General features: G+C 35.1%; 3 protein-coding genes across 3 annotated transcripts; all 3 read left to right on the top strand. All coding sequences in view use genetic code 12, as the record gives it.

Annotated features, from left to right (window-relative positions):
* Positions 1-2,398: 2,398 nt before the first annotated feature.
* DFJ63DRAFT_333187 (agglutinin-like ALS4 protein) lies at positions 2,399-7,070 on the top strand (the record flags this gene model as incomplete). The annotated part of the gene is made up of 2 exons (XM_064907813.1): positions 2,399-5,791; positions 5,823-7,070. The coding sequence occupies 2 exons, from the start codon at positions 2,399-2,401 to the stop codon at positions 7,068-7,070; spliced, it is 4,641 nt and encodes a 1,546-aa protein (XP_064765048.1).
* A 3,221-nt stretch (positions 7,071-10,291) lies between these two features.
* DFJ63DRAFT_30839 (cell-wall agglutinin N-terminal ligand-sugar binding-domain-containing protein) lies at positions 10,292-14,214 on the top strand. Its single transcript, XM_064905511.1, has one exon. It carries the CDS (start codon positions 10,433-10,435, stop codon positions 13,883-13,885), a length of 3,453 nt encoding a protein of 1,150 aa, XP_064765047.1. The 5' UTR covers positions 10,292-10,432; the 3' UTR covers positions 13,886-14,214.
* Positions 14,215-14,544: 330 nt separating this feature from the next.
* DFJ63DRAFT_321823 (cyclophilin-like domain-containing protein) lies at positions 14,545-15,195 on the top strand (the record flags this gene model as incomplete). Its single annotated transcript, XM_064907367.1, has 1 exon — positions 14,545-15,195. The coding sequence occupies one exon, from the start codon at positions 14,545-14,547 to the stop codon at positions 15,193-15,195; it is 651 nt and encodes a 216-aa protein (XP_064765046.1).
* Positions 15,196-15,581: the final 386 nt, after the last annotated feature.

Genomic DNA, 15,581 nt, shown 5'->3' with positions numbered 1-15,581 from the left:
AACGAAAGTTTGGAGAGTTTACGGCAAATCTTTTATGCACACAATAATAAGTCCCAAGTAATTTCACCTTTTTATGTGTTATGATATCCCGAATATAGGGTATATCTTTTTCTAAGCATTACACAACGGAAGGGATGACAGAATGAAATTTTATGAAGTTTTAAAGAATCTTATAATGCTTTATTCGACTTCATTTCTACAACGTAGGTTTTCATTGAAATAAGATTGAGTCTTCGGTTAATAGAATTTAGATTACTTACCTTTTAGGAAATTGGGAGCGAAGGAGCATTAGAAAATATGTAAAATGATTACCAAAGAGTTAAATAAGCCTCATGAAGATGGTGATCGCAGCAAGGCAACGAAATGGAATTAATGAGTATCATTTAGATTTCTATACATGTATCATTACCAATAGAATACGTTACAATCGATTGAAGTATGACAAATGAAATTCTTTCTTCTTACTTCAAGTTCACCTCTATTTAATTGCTCAAAAATTCAAACATACTAACATGCATTAGAAATCGAAATTGAATTCGTCTAATATTAACGCATTTCGATAGGAGAAGACTAATTATGGTTCCTATTCTGGCGATCACATGCAGATAAAAAGGCTCAAACTAGAGTCTAAGTAAGACTAACACATAATAATTTTAACTTTTACTCATATTATAGTATTATTATTTTTATTCTAATATAATTAGGATGAATCATACATACTGAATTTAGTAGTTAGAGAATGTAGCCTTATGCATTATGTTCCCTGTAAATCAAAAAAATTTCTTAGGCGTTTATTTAGGTTGCTTAAGAAAAAATAAAACAAAAAGATTTTCAAATTTTAATTTTAATTTTTGTAGACAGGGACTTCGCTTGAGTTAGGCGAATGCTAATTAATTAATTAATTCATTCATTGTATTATTAATTGAAATTCGTATTTGATGATGAATTTGACTTAAGCTTTGTGGTTTCAACAATTGATTCGTAATACTGTATTGAAATTAATTGATGATTACATAACATTTAGCATTAATTAATCAATTTAATTTGTAATACTATAAATCATTGATGTAACTTACCACATATTGCGCTCATTAATCTGTTACCAAGGTTTTCTTGTATAATTTAGGAATGAATGTGTATATTTGTAATATTTTCATTTATAACCGCCCGCCCCATAATTAAACTTTTTTTTTCGTTTTTGGGGCAACACCTCAAATTTTGGTTTCCATGAAAATATAGAACAATAGAAAGAAGTATGTAAGAAGAAGATTAGAAGTTGCTTTTGCAGGATTCTTAGACTGGCTACAAACAATCTTGTTTAATTTCTCCCATTTCTTAGGAAGGTTGCAAACTAGAAAAGAAAAAAAAATAGAACTAACACAATTTTAAAGGGGCGGAGGGGGAGAAGAGAGAGCCTTGATCCAAAGATTTTATTATACTTTTTATCAGCTTATCAAATTAACACAATTGAATTGAATTAATAAATAAATAAATAAGTCAAACAATGGATTTGTTTACTTTTCTTTTGTTCTATTCCATTATAATAATTCGTAACCTAATCTATACTATATATAGCAGTGTCCCAATTTTAGCCAAATGTGTAATTAACTAAAGGCATAATGATACTTGAAAAAAAGTTTTTACGATGAAGAACAAAAAAAAAACCCTGCGCATTAGCAACACAAAACAATACCAATTTCCTGCATAATAGTACAAGCAAAAAATTAAAAAATAAATTTTTTTTAGTTTTGATGAATTGGGTGTAAAAACGAACAAAATTTAACAAAATAACATATGAAAGCATCCATATGGGAGTTATTGACAATACGAGAAATCATTTCAGGCTAATTTTTACACTTTAATCAAATAAAGACGGGAAATAGATTAATATTACTTAATCAAGTTTCCAACAAAGGATGTTTGTTATAGCAATGTATATCAATACGAGTTTGAAAAAAAAATGGAAAAGCAATTACATTGATATACACACATTTAACTAATCCTATCGTGGGGCGATTTGGTACACAATATTTCAGGAGAACTATCAAGATTTGTCCGGAACCTAAGAATTTGTTTCTTTTTGAAGAGTTACACAATCATCTTTTAACTAACCCTTTTCGATAGGTCCCTTATGCATTATTAAATCTAGAATGCTTCCTAAAACTTTTACTGAATTCTTTTGAGACTAGAACTGCCTTAATTTATTTTTGAATTAAGTTCAATGCAATAATTCTAATTATTTGATTGATAGACGAACAAAATTAAGAAATTTTTTTAACTTTAATGAAAAATTGCAAAAAGATATATAAGTACCAATATCCTTTATGTTTACTAGAGTGAATACGTTTCCAGTCATTGTTTTTTGAAACTATTGATTTGAAACTATAAAATAATAATTATGATTTTATTTAATCTAGTTTACTTGATATTTTTGTCAACTTTAGTTGTTGGTCAACAGGTTTCTGGAATATTCACAGCATTAAATTCACTTGTGTTTCAAAATGGTGCCAGTTATCCTTTTAATGCCCCATTTGACCCAAGTTGGATAGCTACTGTATCATGGATCATTGATGGTACCCAGGTTCAATCAGGAGATACATTTACTTTAAACTTACCTTGTGTTTTTAAATTCACTACCACTGCTACAACAATTAATCTTCAAGTTAACAGTCAAATATTTGCCACATGTACAATGAGAGGAGGTGATATAGTTACAGCATATTCAGAATTAGACTGTACTTTAGCCAACACTGTTACTGGATCTACTTATGCTAGTGGTACTATTACTTTTCCAGTAGCTTTTAGTGTTGGTGGATCTGCTTACTCATCTGATTTATCAGATTCAACTTGCTTTACTTCTGGAACCAATACAGTGTCCTTCTATGATGGTACTAATCAACTTTCTACTTCTGCCAATTTCCAAGCAGGTGCCCCTTCTTCTGCATACAATACCAATAATATTGTTTTTATGAATAGACTTATTCCTTCACTAAATGAATTATTACATTTAGTTGAAGCTGGTGTATGTACTAATGGTTATACATCAGGTACTTTAGGAATACAAGTAACAAACGGGGTCTTGGATTGTTCATCATATCATACACAAATAACTAACACTTTAAATGCATGGTATTTACCCGAGAACGCTCTGCCTATGCCTGGAGTTAGTGTGACATGTTCTAGTTCTCAGATAACAGTGAACTATAATAATGTTCCAGCTGGTTACAGACCCTTCATAGATGCTTTAATATCACCAACAGGAGGAACATTGATTACAAATTATGCCAATACTTATGTTTGTGCTGGTAGTCGTATATCTACAAATAACGGTCAAAATATTCAATGGACAGATTATAGTAATTCTGGTATAGGTGGAAACGGGAATATTGTTATAATTACAACTTCTACTTGGACTGGTACTACAACTGAAGTTACTACGCTACCATATAACACTGCGCCTGGACATACTGAAACTATTTTAGTAAAAGTACCAGTCCCAACTGTTACAACTACTACTACATGGCTAGGGTCAGGTACAACTACATCAATCATAACAGGTACCGATGGTACTGATACTGTTGTGGTAGATTTACCTATTCCAACGGTTACTACTACAACTTCGTGGGATAACACTTTCAGCTCCACTACAACAATCCCGGCTACACCCGGAGAAACCGCAACCGTAATTGTTGAAGTTCCAAAACCTGCGACTACAATTACTACGTTATGGACCGGATCATACACTACCACTGTCACCGAAAGTGGATCTGACACCATTACAGTTCTCGTTGAAACTCCAGCTGAACCAACCACTACCATCACTACAGTATGGAGTGGGTCATACACTACCACTGTCACCGAAAGTGGATCTGATATTGTCACCGTTATTGTTGAAACTCCAGCTGAACCAACCACTACCATCACTACAGTATGGAGTGGTTCATACACTACTACAATCACCGAAAGTGGATCTGATATTGTCACCGTTATTGTTGAAACTCCAACTGAACCAACCACTACCATCACTACAGTATGGAGTGGTTCATACACTACCACTGTCACCGAAAGTGGATCTGACACCATTACAGTTCTCGTTGAAACTCCAGCTGAACCAACCACTACCATCACTACGTTATGGACCGGATCATACACTACCACTGTCACCGAAAGTGGATCTGACACCATTACAGTTCTCGTTGAAACTCCAGCTGAACCAACCACTACCATCACTACAGTATGGACCGGATCATACACTACCACTGTCACCGAAAGTGGATCTGACACCATTACAGTTCTCGTTGAAACTCCAGCTGAACCAACCACTACCATCACTACAGTATGGACCGGATCATACACTACCACTGTCACCGAAAGTGGATCTGACACCATTACAGTTCTCGTTGAAACTCCAGCTGAACCAACCACTACCATCACTACAGTATGGACCGGATCATACACTACCACTGTCACCGAAAGTGGATCTGACACCATTACAGTTCTCGTTGAAACTCCAGCTGAACCAACCACTACCATCACTACAGTATGGAGTGGGTCATACACTACCACTGTCACCGAAAGTGGATCTGACACCATTACAGTTCTCGTTGAAACTCCAGCTGAACCAACCACTACCATCACTACAGTATGGACCGGATCATACACTACCACTGTCACCGAAAGTGGATCTGACACCATTACAGTTCTCGTTGAAACTCCAGCTGAACCAACCACTACCATCACTACAGTATGGACCGGATCATACACTACCACTGTCACCGAAAGTGGATCTGACACCATTACAGTTCTCGTTGAAACTCCAGCTGAACCAACCACTACCATCACTACGTTATGGACCGGATCATACACTACCACTGTCACCGAAAGTGGATCTGACACCATTACAGTTCTCGTTGAAACTCCAGCTGAACCAACCACTACCATCACTACAGTATGGAGTGGATCATACACTACCACTGTCACCGAAAGTGGATCTGATATTGTCACCGTTATTGTTGAAACTCCAGCTGAACCAACCACTACCATCACTACAGTATGGAGTGGTTCATACACTACTACAATCACCGAAAGTGGATCTGATATTGTCACCGTTATTGTTGAAACTCCAACTGAACCAACCACTACCATCACTACAGTATGGAGTGGTTCATACACTACTACAATCACCGAAAGTGGATCTGATATTGTCACCGTTATTGTTGAAACTCCAGCTGAACCAACCACTACCATCACTACGTTATGGACCGGATCATACACTACCACTGTCACCGAAAGTGGATCTGACACCATTACAGTTCTCGTTGAAACTCCAGCTGAACCAACCACTACCATCACTACAGTATGGACCGGATCATACACTACCACTGTCACCGAAAGTGGATCTGACACCATTACAGTTCTCGTTGAAACTCCAGCTGAACCAACCACTACCATCACTACAGTATGGACCGGATCATACACTACCACTGTCACCGAAAGTGGATCTGACACCATTACAGTTCTCGTTGAAACTCCAGCTGAACCAACCACTACCATCACTACGTTATGGACCGGATCATACACTACCACTGTCACCGAAAGTGGATCTGACACCATTACAGTTCTCGTTGAAACTCCAGCTGAACCAACCACTACCATCACTACAGCATGGACCGGATCATACACTACCACTGTCACCGAAAGTGGATCTGACACCATTACAGTTCTCGTTGAAACTCCAGCTGAACCAACCACTACCATCACTACAGTATGGAGTGGATCATACACTACCACTGTCACCGAAAGTGGATCTGACACCATTACAGGTTCTCGTTGAAACTCCAGCTGAACCAACCACTACCATCACTACAGTATGGACCGGATCATACACTACCACTGTCACCGAAAGTGGATCTGACACCATTACAGTTCTCGTTGAAACTCCAGCTGAACCAACCACCACCATCACTACGTTATGGACCGGATCATACACTACCACTGTCACCGAAAGTGGATCTGACACCATTACAGTTCTCGTTGAAACTCCAGCTGAACCAACCACTACCATCACTACAGTATGGACCGGATCATACACTACCACTGTCACCGAAAGTGGATCTGATATTGTCACCGTTATTGTTGAAACGCCGATTAGTGTTGTATCTCTGTTCAGTGGATTTTTCAATGTTTCTTCTAGTTCGTCGTCCACGGAGAAGAAATCAACTTCTTTAAATGCAGTTTATTCTAGTTTTATAAATAGTGCTTCTTCAACTACGAGTCCTACACCCGAAATATCGTCTTCTTCTAATGTGGTTTATTCAAGTCTGAGAAGTGCGGTTTCTTATTATACTAGATTTTCTACATCGTTATCTTCTTCCAACATTGTTTATTCAAGTCAGACACTTACCGAGTCCAGTGAAACTAGTAGTGGTTCAAAACATCTTTCTAGCCGAGAACAAAGTTCAACCTCAGCTTTGAGTATTGTGAAGAATTATTCCAGTACATCGAACTATTTGGACACAGAAACTAATACGGCCACCGTTACCGAGTATCATTCAACAAATATCGTTATAAATAGATCGTCAAATGAAGCAAGTACACCAATAACAGGCTTGCATTCTTCTAGGGTTTCAGGAGGAGGTGAAGTAGTTCAGAGTGTCACTTCAGGTATAAGTGTGCCTCTAAAAGAGTCAGCAAGTGGGTCTGGTTCTCATGCTACTTCGTATATAACAAACAACCCAATCACGTCTGTTTCGCCTTTGTCCAATCCCAAAATCCATACTCTGACTGTTAACAGCAATGGAATTGTAACCATTCAAACCAATGGGGATTCTAATAATCAAGGAACTACAACCGTACCATCTCCATTGATTTCACAACATACTGCAATTGCTTCCGAGGAAGCAAGTGGATCCATATCGCAACTTGGTACGAAATCTACTTCATTAGCTGCATCTGAATCCAGCTTTTCAGCAGAGTCCCCCTCTATTAATACATATGAAGGTTCTGCTTCCTCTATATTTGTTTCACCACTCATATCTGCTATACTTGTTTTGTTAGCTATTTTGTTGTGATTCTTCTGCTATATCTAATTAACTTTGTCACTTATTTTCTTCATTTTATGGTTCTGTTTTGTATTTTTGCGGCTTTATTTTCTTACTAAACTCATTGTTTCTGTTTCGATACTATTATTCGTTCATTTGTTCATATTTCGGTCAATTTTAAAAGCCTTTAGCTTTGGTATTTTAGAAAACTTTATATCTTTCTATTCTTCTTCATATATATCGCTCTATAATAATTTTTCGTTCATACTAATACAACTTTGCTTTAATTTTATACGTTTAAAATTTTGATGTAGCCATTGAAATTTTGTAGATTTACTAATTTGTTTTTCATCAATGGAACCAGGGACTTTGATAATCACGATCTTTCAACAAGAGAAGTGGACAAATAGCATTCCCTTTCAACCAAAAATCTCTTTACTGATATTCTTATAAGCCTTTTAACAATATTTGATGTATAAAAGGGTGCGAAGTATTTAGTAGGACTAGATAGTAGTAAACAATGAGCATGATTGAGTAACATAAAACAGAAATTAGTATATGTAAGTTAAACGACACTAAAGCTAATATTGACAAACTGGTAAATAAGTCCAATAGAAAAGGTAAGCAGGCGTTAACAAGCCACATTGCTCGCCTTTGCCGAGGACCTTTTTAACGTTTACTATCCGACCAACCTTAAATTAAAACCTTAAATTTCTCAAGAAAAGTGACGAACAGAAACAATACGCATCAAGTAATTTGAAAAGGGAAGAAGTCTGCTGCGACGAAGTACATATATGGCCTGATAGTAACGAGATAAGTCGGGGGGTATTTCAATTAGTGTTGTCAGCGCTCAGTTGCGTTGATATTAAAATTTTATTCCACATACATTTGATAAAATTCTGATGTATCTAATAGTTATAGGAGCGCTTATGTGACATTCAAATGTTGTGCATTTACCTTACTCACTTCATTGAAAGACATATTATAAGTTGTATTTTGTGTGGCTAGTACGATAATATATTTTAAGCATAACTCATAGAATTGGTCAAGCTTTAGATAATTATGTGGTTAACACAGTATAAATTGTGAAATATTATAACCAAAGGTTCAAGGGTTAAATAATAACACTAAATATTTCGAAATCAATGGTTTTAATATGTGTTGTAAAATTTTCTTAATATATCAGAGAAAGCGTCAAAGTAAAGTATAATATGAACCATATTCATATCCACAGTCCTTTTGTTCAAGTAAAATAAATTTGGTTTGACGCTTCAGTCATATTTAATTTTTGTCAAAGGCTAGATTAAACCTAATAAAAATAACATTATAAAATGGTTGTTTTTTAAATTATAAGTTTATTTTGTGATACCCATTTCATTCCGTAATTAAAAAAATAATTCCGTGCATGCTTAAATTTTCTAGAATTTTTCAATATTGCGCTTTATTGATTTTCGGTAAAAGATTTTCGGTAATGAGTTATCGTTCCTTATAATTAGATAATATGGGATACTGAATCAAGGCGACAACTCCACATTATTTCTTACAGTGGTTACGACATTGGTAAGTGGTTGATGATAGGATTCTTATATCCAGAATTACGCATTATAACTCGAGAGAAGAGGACAAAACCTAAACCCTTCATGTATTTAATAATTTTTCTTGTCAAATTGGAAGTTAAACTAACGGTTATTCTAAAATGTTTATTGTGTTAACACATTCTGCAAAGATGCATTAGTTTTCCTTTTATACGGCAGCTAAAAATTTTCCAGCATAATTTTCCTTAATAACTATGAAATTTAAGGTTAATAAAGTGCCAAATTGCACTTAAATAATACACTCAAAACGTATATCGCACTTCTTCTGCTTTTAAAGCTAATTACTTGTACGTCATTTAGTGGATTTAATAAAACCACCAAATTGATTATTATAAACACATAGTTTAATGCCTGTTTCATTAGATAATGTTCAAAATTCCAAGTTTCAAGTGTGAAAAATGGTTTCTAAAGTCCTACTTTTTCTGCTTCTGTTTTCAGTTTAAGTTATCACACACTTTACTATTAACTCTGAACATTCATTTACAAGGTAACATATTGATCATATTAAACAGCTGGCTCAATATATTATGATCTGATCCAATGATCGACGAACAGCTGATTAACACAAGGTTCCATCTTACGGATAGAGTCGGGGATCAGGGATCAGAACTAAGCCCAAAAGCTAAAAACCTGAGAAAATACGAATTTTATGGCCCAGCTCAGTTGCGGTTATGAGGTTGGAACTGCCAATAAAATTTCTCTACAAATATAATATATGCTCATAGTTATGTCAGTTTTAAGATAAATCACACTCTTGTCATTAAAATTGTATTATTATGTGAATTACTATACCAATGGTAGAACTAATGACTTAAACATTTGTGCTATAAATAAAAAATAGTAAATAAATCTTATTGACTGTTTTTTGGTACTCTTTTAACTATATTCAAACAACAACACAGGTGACTGTTCACCTAATTCATCGTGGAGAATCATATGTTGTGAAAAATATAGTTTTAAATGTCTGAATTCTTTAAAACAATGAGATACAATGTGAAAAACGTAACTTAATTTTACTATTATGGAAATCATAAACGAAAACTTCCCTATAAAACAATTAATCCATAGCATAATGGGACATGAAAAACTTTAACAAGAATGGAAAAACCCTGCATATGATGATCACAAAATTATTAAAGAAGAGAACAAAACTTTAAATTATAAAAAGTTTAAAGCGGCAAAAATTAAATAAATGGTTGAAAAAAAGTGCAAACAAACAAATTTTGCAAAAAAACTCAAACACTGAGACAATGGTTGGGATGACTTTTGAGCCCTTGTTTCATACGTAATGAATTTAAGATAATTGGACGGGATGATGAAATGTAAATGGCTTTCATTTCAATTGCCAAGTAAGTCTTTAAATCTTAAGCTGACGAACCCTGGGCTTAACTATGAGAATCTACCACATTTAGGTCATTTCAAATGGACTCCGCGTGTCAACAAATTGCCTGACTGGAAACCAGATAGATTGCAAATGGAAACTATTAGAGTTTCATTGTTGATTGTATCTCACTAATTTTCGAGAAACAAAGTTTTGCATCCAGTAAAATAGAAGAATTAACGGGTTCAATGGGATTTTATTTAAAAATTATATAGTCAAATTTAAAAATTGGTAATTCGTCGTATGTATTTGTTTAGATTATATCAATCTACACAACAAGTGCCGTGAATAAATGTATTATGAAATCTTTAGAAATTTTGAATTATATAAGTTTGTTGATGTCCTACAACCCTGATGAAATACTGATACAATTCTATCTGTATAATTGAAACTAATTTGAGATTTGTTTAATAAAAATGATTTTATTAAGGCTTATTTTCGCATTACTTTTCTCAACATTTGCTGCTTGTCAGCAAGTGTCAGGTATATTCACATCATTTAATTCCCTTCACTATCAAAATGGAGGTGGCTATCAATATGTTATGCCTTTTAATCCAAGTTGGATAGCAAATGTAGGCTGGACTATAGATGGAACTCAGGATCAACCAGGTGATACTTTTAGTTTAGTTTTACCATGTGTATTTAAATTCACAACTACTGCTACTACTATTAATCTTCAAGCTAACAATGTTGTATTTGCAACATGCAATTTTAGACCAGGTGATATAGTTACTCCCTATTCAGAATTAGATTGTACATTTACGAATAATGTTACTCCAGATACCTCAGCAACTGGTACAATTGAATTTCCATTTACATTTAATGCGGGTGGATCTGGATATACTTCTGATTTGACAGATGCACAATGTTTTGATGCTGGTACCAATACTGTTACGTTTTACGATGGAAATAACGCTCTTACTACTTCAGCAGATTTTCAAGCTGGTACCCCTGCTACCGGATATGATCCAAATCAAATTATTTTTATGAACAGAATCATCCCTTCCATCAGCAGACAATTGCATTTCCTTGAAGCAGGTGTTTGTCCTAATGGTTATTCTTCAGGAACTTTGGGTATTACAGCTCAAAATGGTGCCATAGATTGTTCATCCTATCATGCAGAAATTAGCAACAATTTAAATGATTGGTATTTGCCAGAAAGTGGACAGCCTATGCCTGGAATACAAGTTACTTGCTCTAGTACTCAATTAACAGTGATGTATAGTGGTGTTCCTGCAGGTTACAGACCTTTTATAGACGCGCTATTATTACCCACTGGAGGAACCTTAGGAACTATTTATACAAATACTTATACTTGTGCTGATTCAAATACAGTTACTGATAATAGTAAGAGTATCACTTGGGGTGTTTATAATAATGCTGGTACAGGAGGAACAGGAAATGTTGTCGTAATTACAACTTCCACTTGGACTGGATCTACTACCCAAGTTACAACTCCATCATATACAGGAGATACCGAAACCATCGTGGTTAATGTACCAATTCCCACTGTAACTATTACAACTACTTGGACTGGCACTTATAACACTACCTCAACTATCAGTGCAACTCCAGGAGAAACTGCCACAGTTGTAATCGATATTCCAAAGTCAGCCACTACAACAACTGCTAGCTGGACTGGGACTTACACTACTACAACAACTAACAGTGATGGTGAAACCAATATAGTGATTATTGAAACGCCAATTCCGACTGTTACTACTACTATTCCATGGACCGGTGATTATACTACTACAATTACTGGAAGTGGTACTGATACTGTTACGATTTTAGTAGAGACACCAATACCTACTATTACTACTACTATTCCATGGACCGGTGATTACACCACTACAATTACTGGAACCGGTACTGATACTGTTACAATTGAAATTGAAACACCAATACCTACTGTTACTACTACTATTCCATGGACCGGTGATTATACCACTACAATTACTGGAAGTGGTACTGATACTGTTACGATTTTAGTAGAGACACCAATACCTACTGTTACTACTACTATTCCATGGACTGGTGATTATACCACTACAATTACTGGAACCGGTACCGACACTGTTACAATTGAAATTGAAACACCAATCCCAACTATTACTACTACTATCCCATGGACCGGTGATTATACCACTACAATTACTGGAAGTGGTACTGATACTGTTACAATTGAAATTGAAACACCAATACCTACTGTTACTACTACTATTCCATGGACCGGTGATTATACTACTACAATTACTGGAACCGGTACTGATACTGTTACGATTTTAGTAGAGACACCAATACCTACTATTACTACTACTATTCCATGGACCGGTGATTACACCACTACAATTACTGGAACCGGTACTGATACTGGTACAATTGAAATTGAAACACCAATACCTACTGTTACTACTACTATTCCATGGACCGGTGATTATACCACTACAATTACTGGAAGTGGTACTGATACTGTTACGATTTTAGTAGAGACACCAATACCTACTGTTACTACTACTATTCCATGGACCGGTGATTATACTACTACAATTACTGGAAGTGGTACTGATACTGTTACGATTTTAGTAGAGACACCAATACCTACTATTACTACTACTATTCCATGGACCGGTGATTACACCACTACAATTACTGGAACCGGTACTGATACTGTTACAATTGAAATTGAAACACCAATACCTACTGTTACTACTACTATTCCATGGACCGGTGATTATACCACTACAATTACTGGAAGTGGTACTGATACTGTTACGATTTTAGTAGAGACACCAATCCCAACTATTACTACTACTATTCCATGGACCGGTTCGTATACTACTACAATTACTGGAAGTGGTACTGATACTGTGACCGTTATTGTTGAGGTTCCATCCAATGATCCACCAGTTTTACCAACTGTTACTACTACTACGCCATGGACCGGTTCGTATACTACTACAATTACTGGAAGTGGTACTGATACTGTGACCGTTATTGTTGAGGTTCCATCCAATGATCCACCAGTTTTACCAACGGTTACTACTACTATTCCATGGACCGGTGATTATACCACTACAATTACTGGAACCGGTACTGATACTGTTACAATTGAAATTGAAACACCAATCCCAACTATTACTACTACTATCCCATGGACCGGTGATTATACTACTACAATTACTGGAAGTGGTACTGATACTGTGACCGTTATTGTTGAGGTTCCATCCAATGATCCACCAGTTTTACCGACGGTTACTACTACTACTCCATGGACCGGTTCGTATACTACTACAATTACTGGAAGTGGTACTGATACTGTGACCGTTATTGTTGAGGTTCCATCCAATGATCCACCAGTTTTACCAACGGTTACTACTACTACTCCATGGACTGGATCATACACCACGACTATAACAGGCAGTGGTGCTGATACTGTGACTGTAATAGTAGAGACACCAGATGGCGTTATTATAGTCAGTCTGTTTGGTGGATTTTTCAATAGTTCGTCAAGTACATCAACAACACCCAGTATAGGATCGATTACTACTCATGCTGCTGTTTCTCCAAGTTCTAATCCATATGGCTCATTAAGTATTCCAAGTAGGTCAAAGGTTAGTGGAGATGTAACAACCGAAAAAACTACTACTCCAAATGCTAACAGTCCAAATCCAACTAGCTATATCGATCATGGTTCTAACACCGTCACTTCACCAAGTATATCTCAAAATTCTGGAACTCCCTCAGCCGCATATTCTGGCCCTGGTCCTGAATCACCATCTATTAGCTCGTATCAAGGCTCTGCTTCTACTAAGATAATGTCTCCATTATTATCTATTATTGTTGGTTTATTTATGATATTATTTTAATTTATATAAACCAACTTTTATTTATTTTATCTAAATTGACTTATATTTAGAGTTTGCTTTTATGTCTTTATTATTTCTACTCCCAATCAAATCAATATATTGTTTTTTTTCTGTATTTCATCATTTAGATTCGAATTATTAAGACTTTTTTCCAAATCCAAGTCTATGTCAAAGTTAATAATCACTGATTTGACTATTCCCATGTTTTAATCTAACAAGCCAGAAATACGTTCGATGCTTAATTGGTGAATCATATATAGATATTGTTTTCTTCTTTTCGCCAAGTTTAAGTTTATTGCTACATTGGTGTTTTTCTTCTTTTTTTGTAATTTGTATATTTCCATATAAATCTTTCTGTTATATTATCAAAAGCGTTGTATGTAAAGTGGACTTTTGCGCTTTTTATTTCAGACAATTTTTTTGCAATTGGTTTAATGTCTGAATTTTAAAAATTACGAAAATGAAAGAAAACAAACTTGACAACAAAAAAAAAGAAAAGCGACCAGACACTCGAAAAAGTTGAAAATTCCAAAAAATAAAAAGCAACAGCTTTACCCTTACCTTTTTCTATTCAATTCAAGTCAATTCATATTAAGGTCTTAGTGTTATTTGAAGAATACAATTGAGTCAAATAGAGATTACCAAATACAGATCACATAATGAAGTTTATTGCTAGTTTTAGTTTAATCGTATCGATTGTTTTATTTGTGTTAGGTCAACATGTTCTTGCTGATAGTCCCCCAATCACTCATAAAGTGTATTTTGATATAACTGAAGATGATGTTCCAATTGGTAGAATCACCTTTGGTTTATACGGTAGCATTGTTCCTAAGACTGTTGAAAACTTTAGACAATTGACTATTTCTACTGATCCTGAATTTGGATATACTGGATCTATTTTCCATAGAATCATTCCAAAATTCATGATCCAAGGTGGTGATTATGAAACTGGTCAAGGTTATGGTGGTAAATCTATTTATGGAGGTAAATTTGATGATGAAAACTTTGATTTAAAACATGATAAACCATATAAATTATCAATGGCAAATGCTGGTAGAAATACCAATGGATCTCAATTCTTCATTACTACTGTGGTTACTAGTTGGTTAAACGGAGCTCATGTTGTGTTTGGTGAAGTTCTTGATGGTTTCGATGTGGTTGACCATATGGAAAATGCTAAAACTAGTTATGGTGATCGTCCAGTTAAAACTCTTAAGATTGCTTCTACTGGTGAAATTGAAGTTGAACCAGTTGCTGCTGCACCTGAAGCTGAAGTTGAAGCTGAAGATGTTGCTAAAGATGAACTTTGAGGATATTAGAACTACATAGTTACAGTTTAGATATATTTATATATATCGTATTACATCGGTAATCATAAGAAAAGAGTGAATCAAATATTTACATTAATTCAAGTGATTCGTAGTAAGACGCGATTAGATATTTGACCATACATAATTCACATTTCAGATCAATGTTTCTCCAGTTACTTGTTTTATCACATTCGTAGATTGATTTAGACAAATACACCCAATATATAATCAATGGCAATCCCATACCCAATTGATAAGAGATTTCTAGTCAATTAAGCCATTTAACTAAGTGGATGTTGGGGGAGAGGAGAAAAATCTTACATCACCACCACACACACAAAAACTAAATTGATAAACACGACACAAATAAAAATATGTTCACCATA

Source organism: Scheffersomyces coipomensis, assembly GCF_036884675.1.
Source record: "Scheffersomyces coipomensis strain NRRL Y-17651 chromosome Unknown DFJ63scaffold_1, whole genome shotgun sequence".
Lineage (NCBI taxonomy): Eukaryota > Fungi > Ascomycota > Pichiomycetes > Serinales > Debaryomycetaceae > Scheffersomyces > Scheffersomyces coipomensis.
This window is presented reverse-complemented; position numbering and strand designations above follow the sequence as displayed.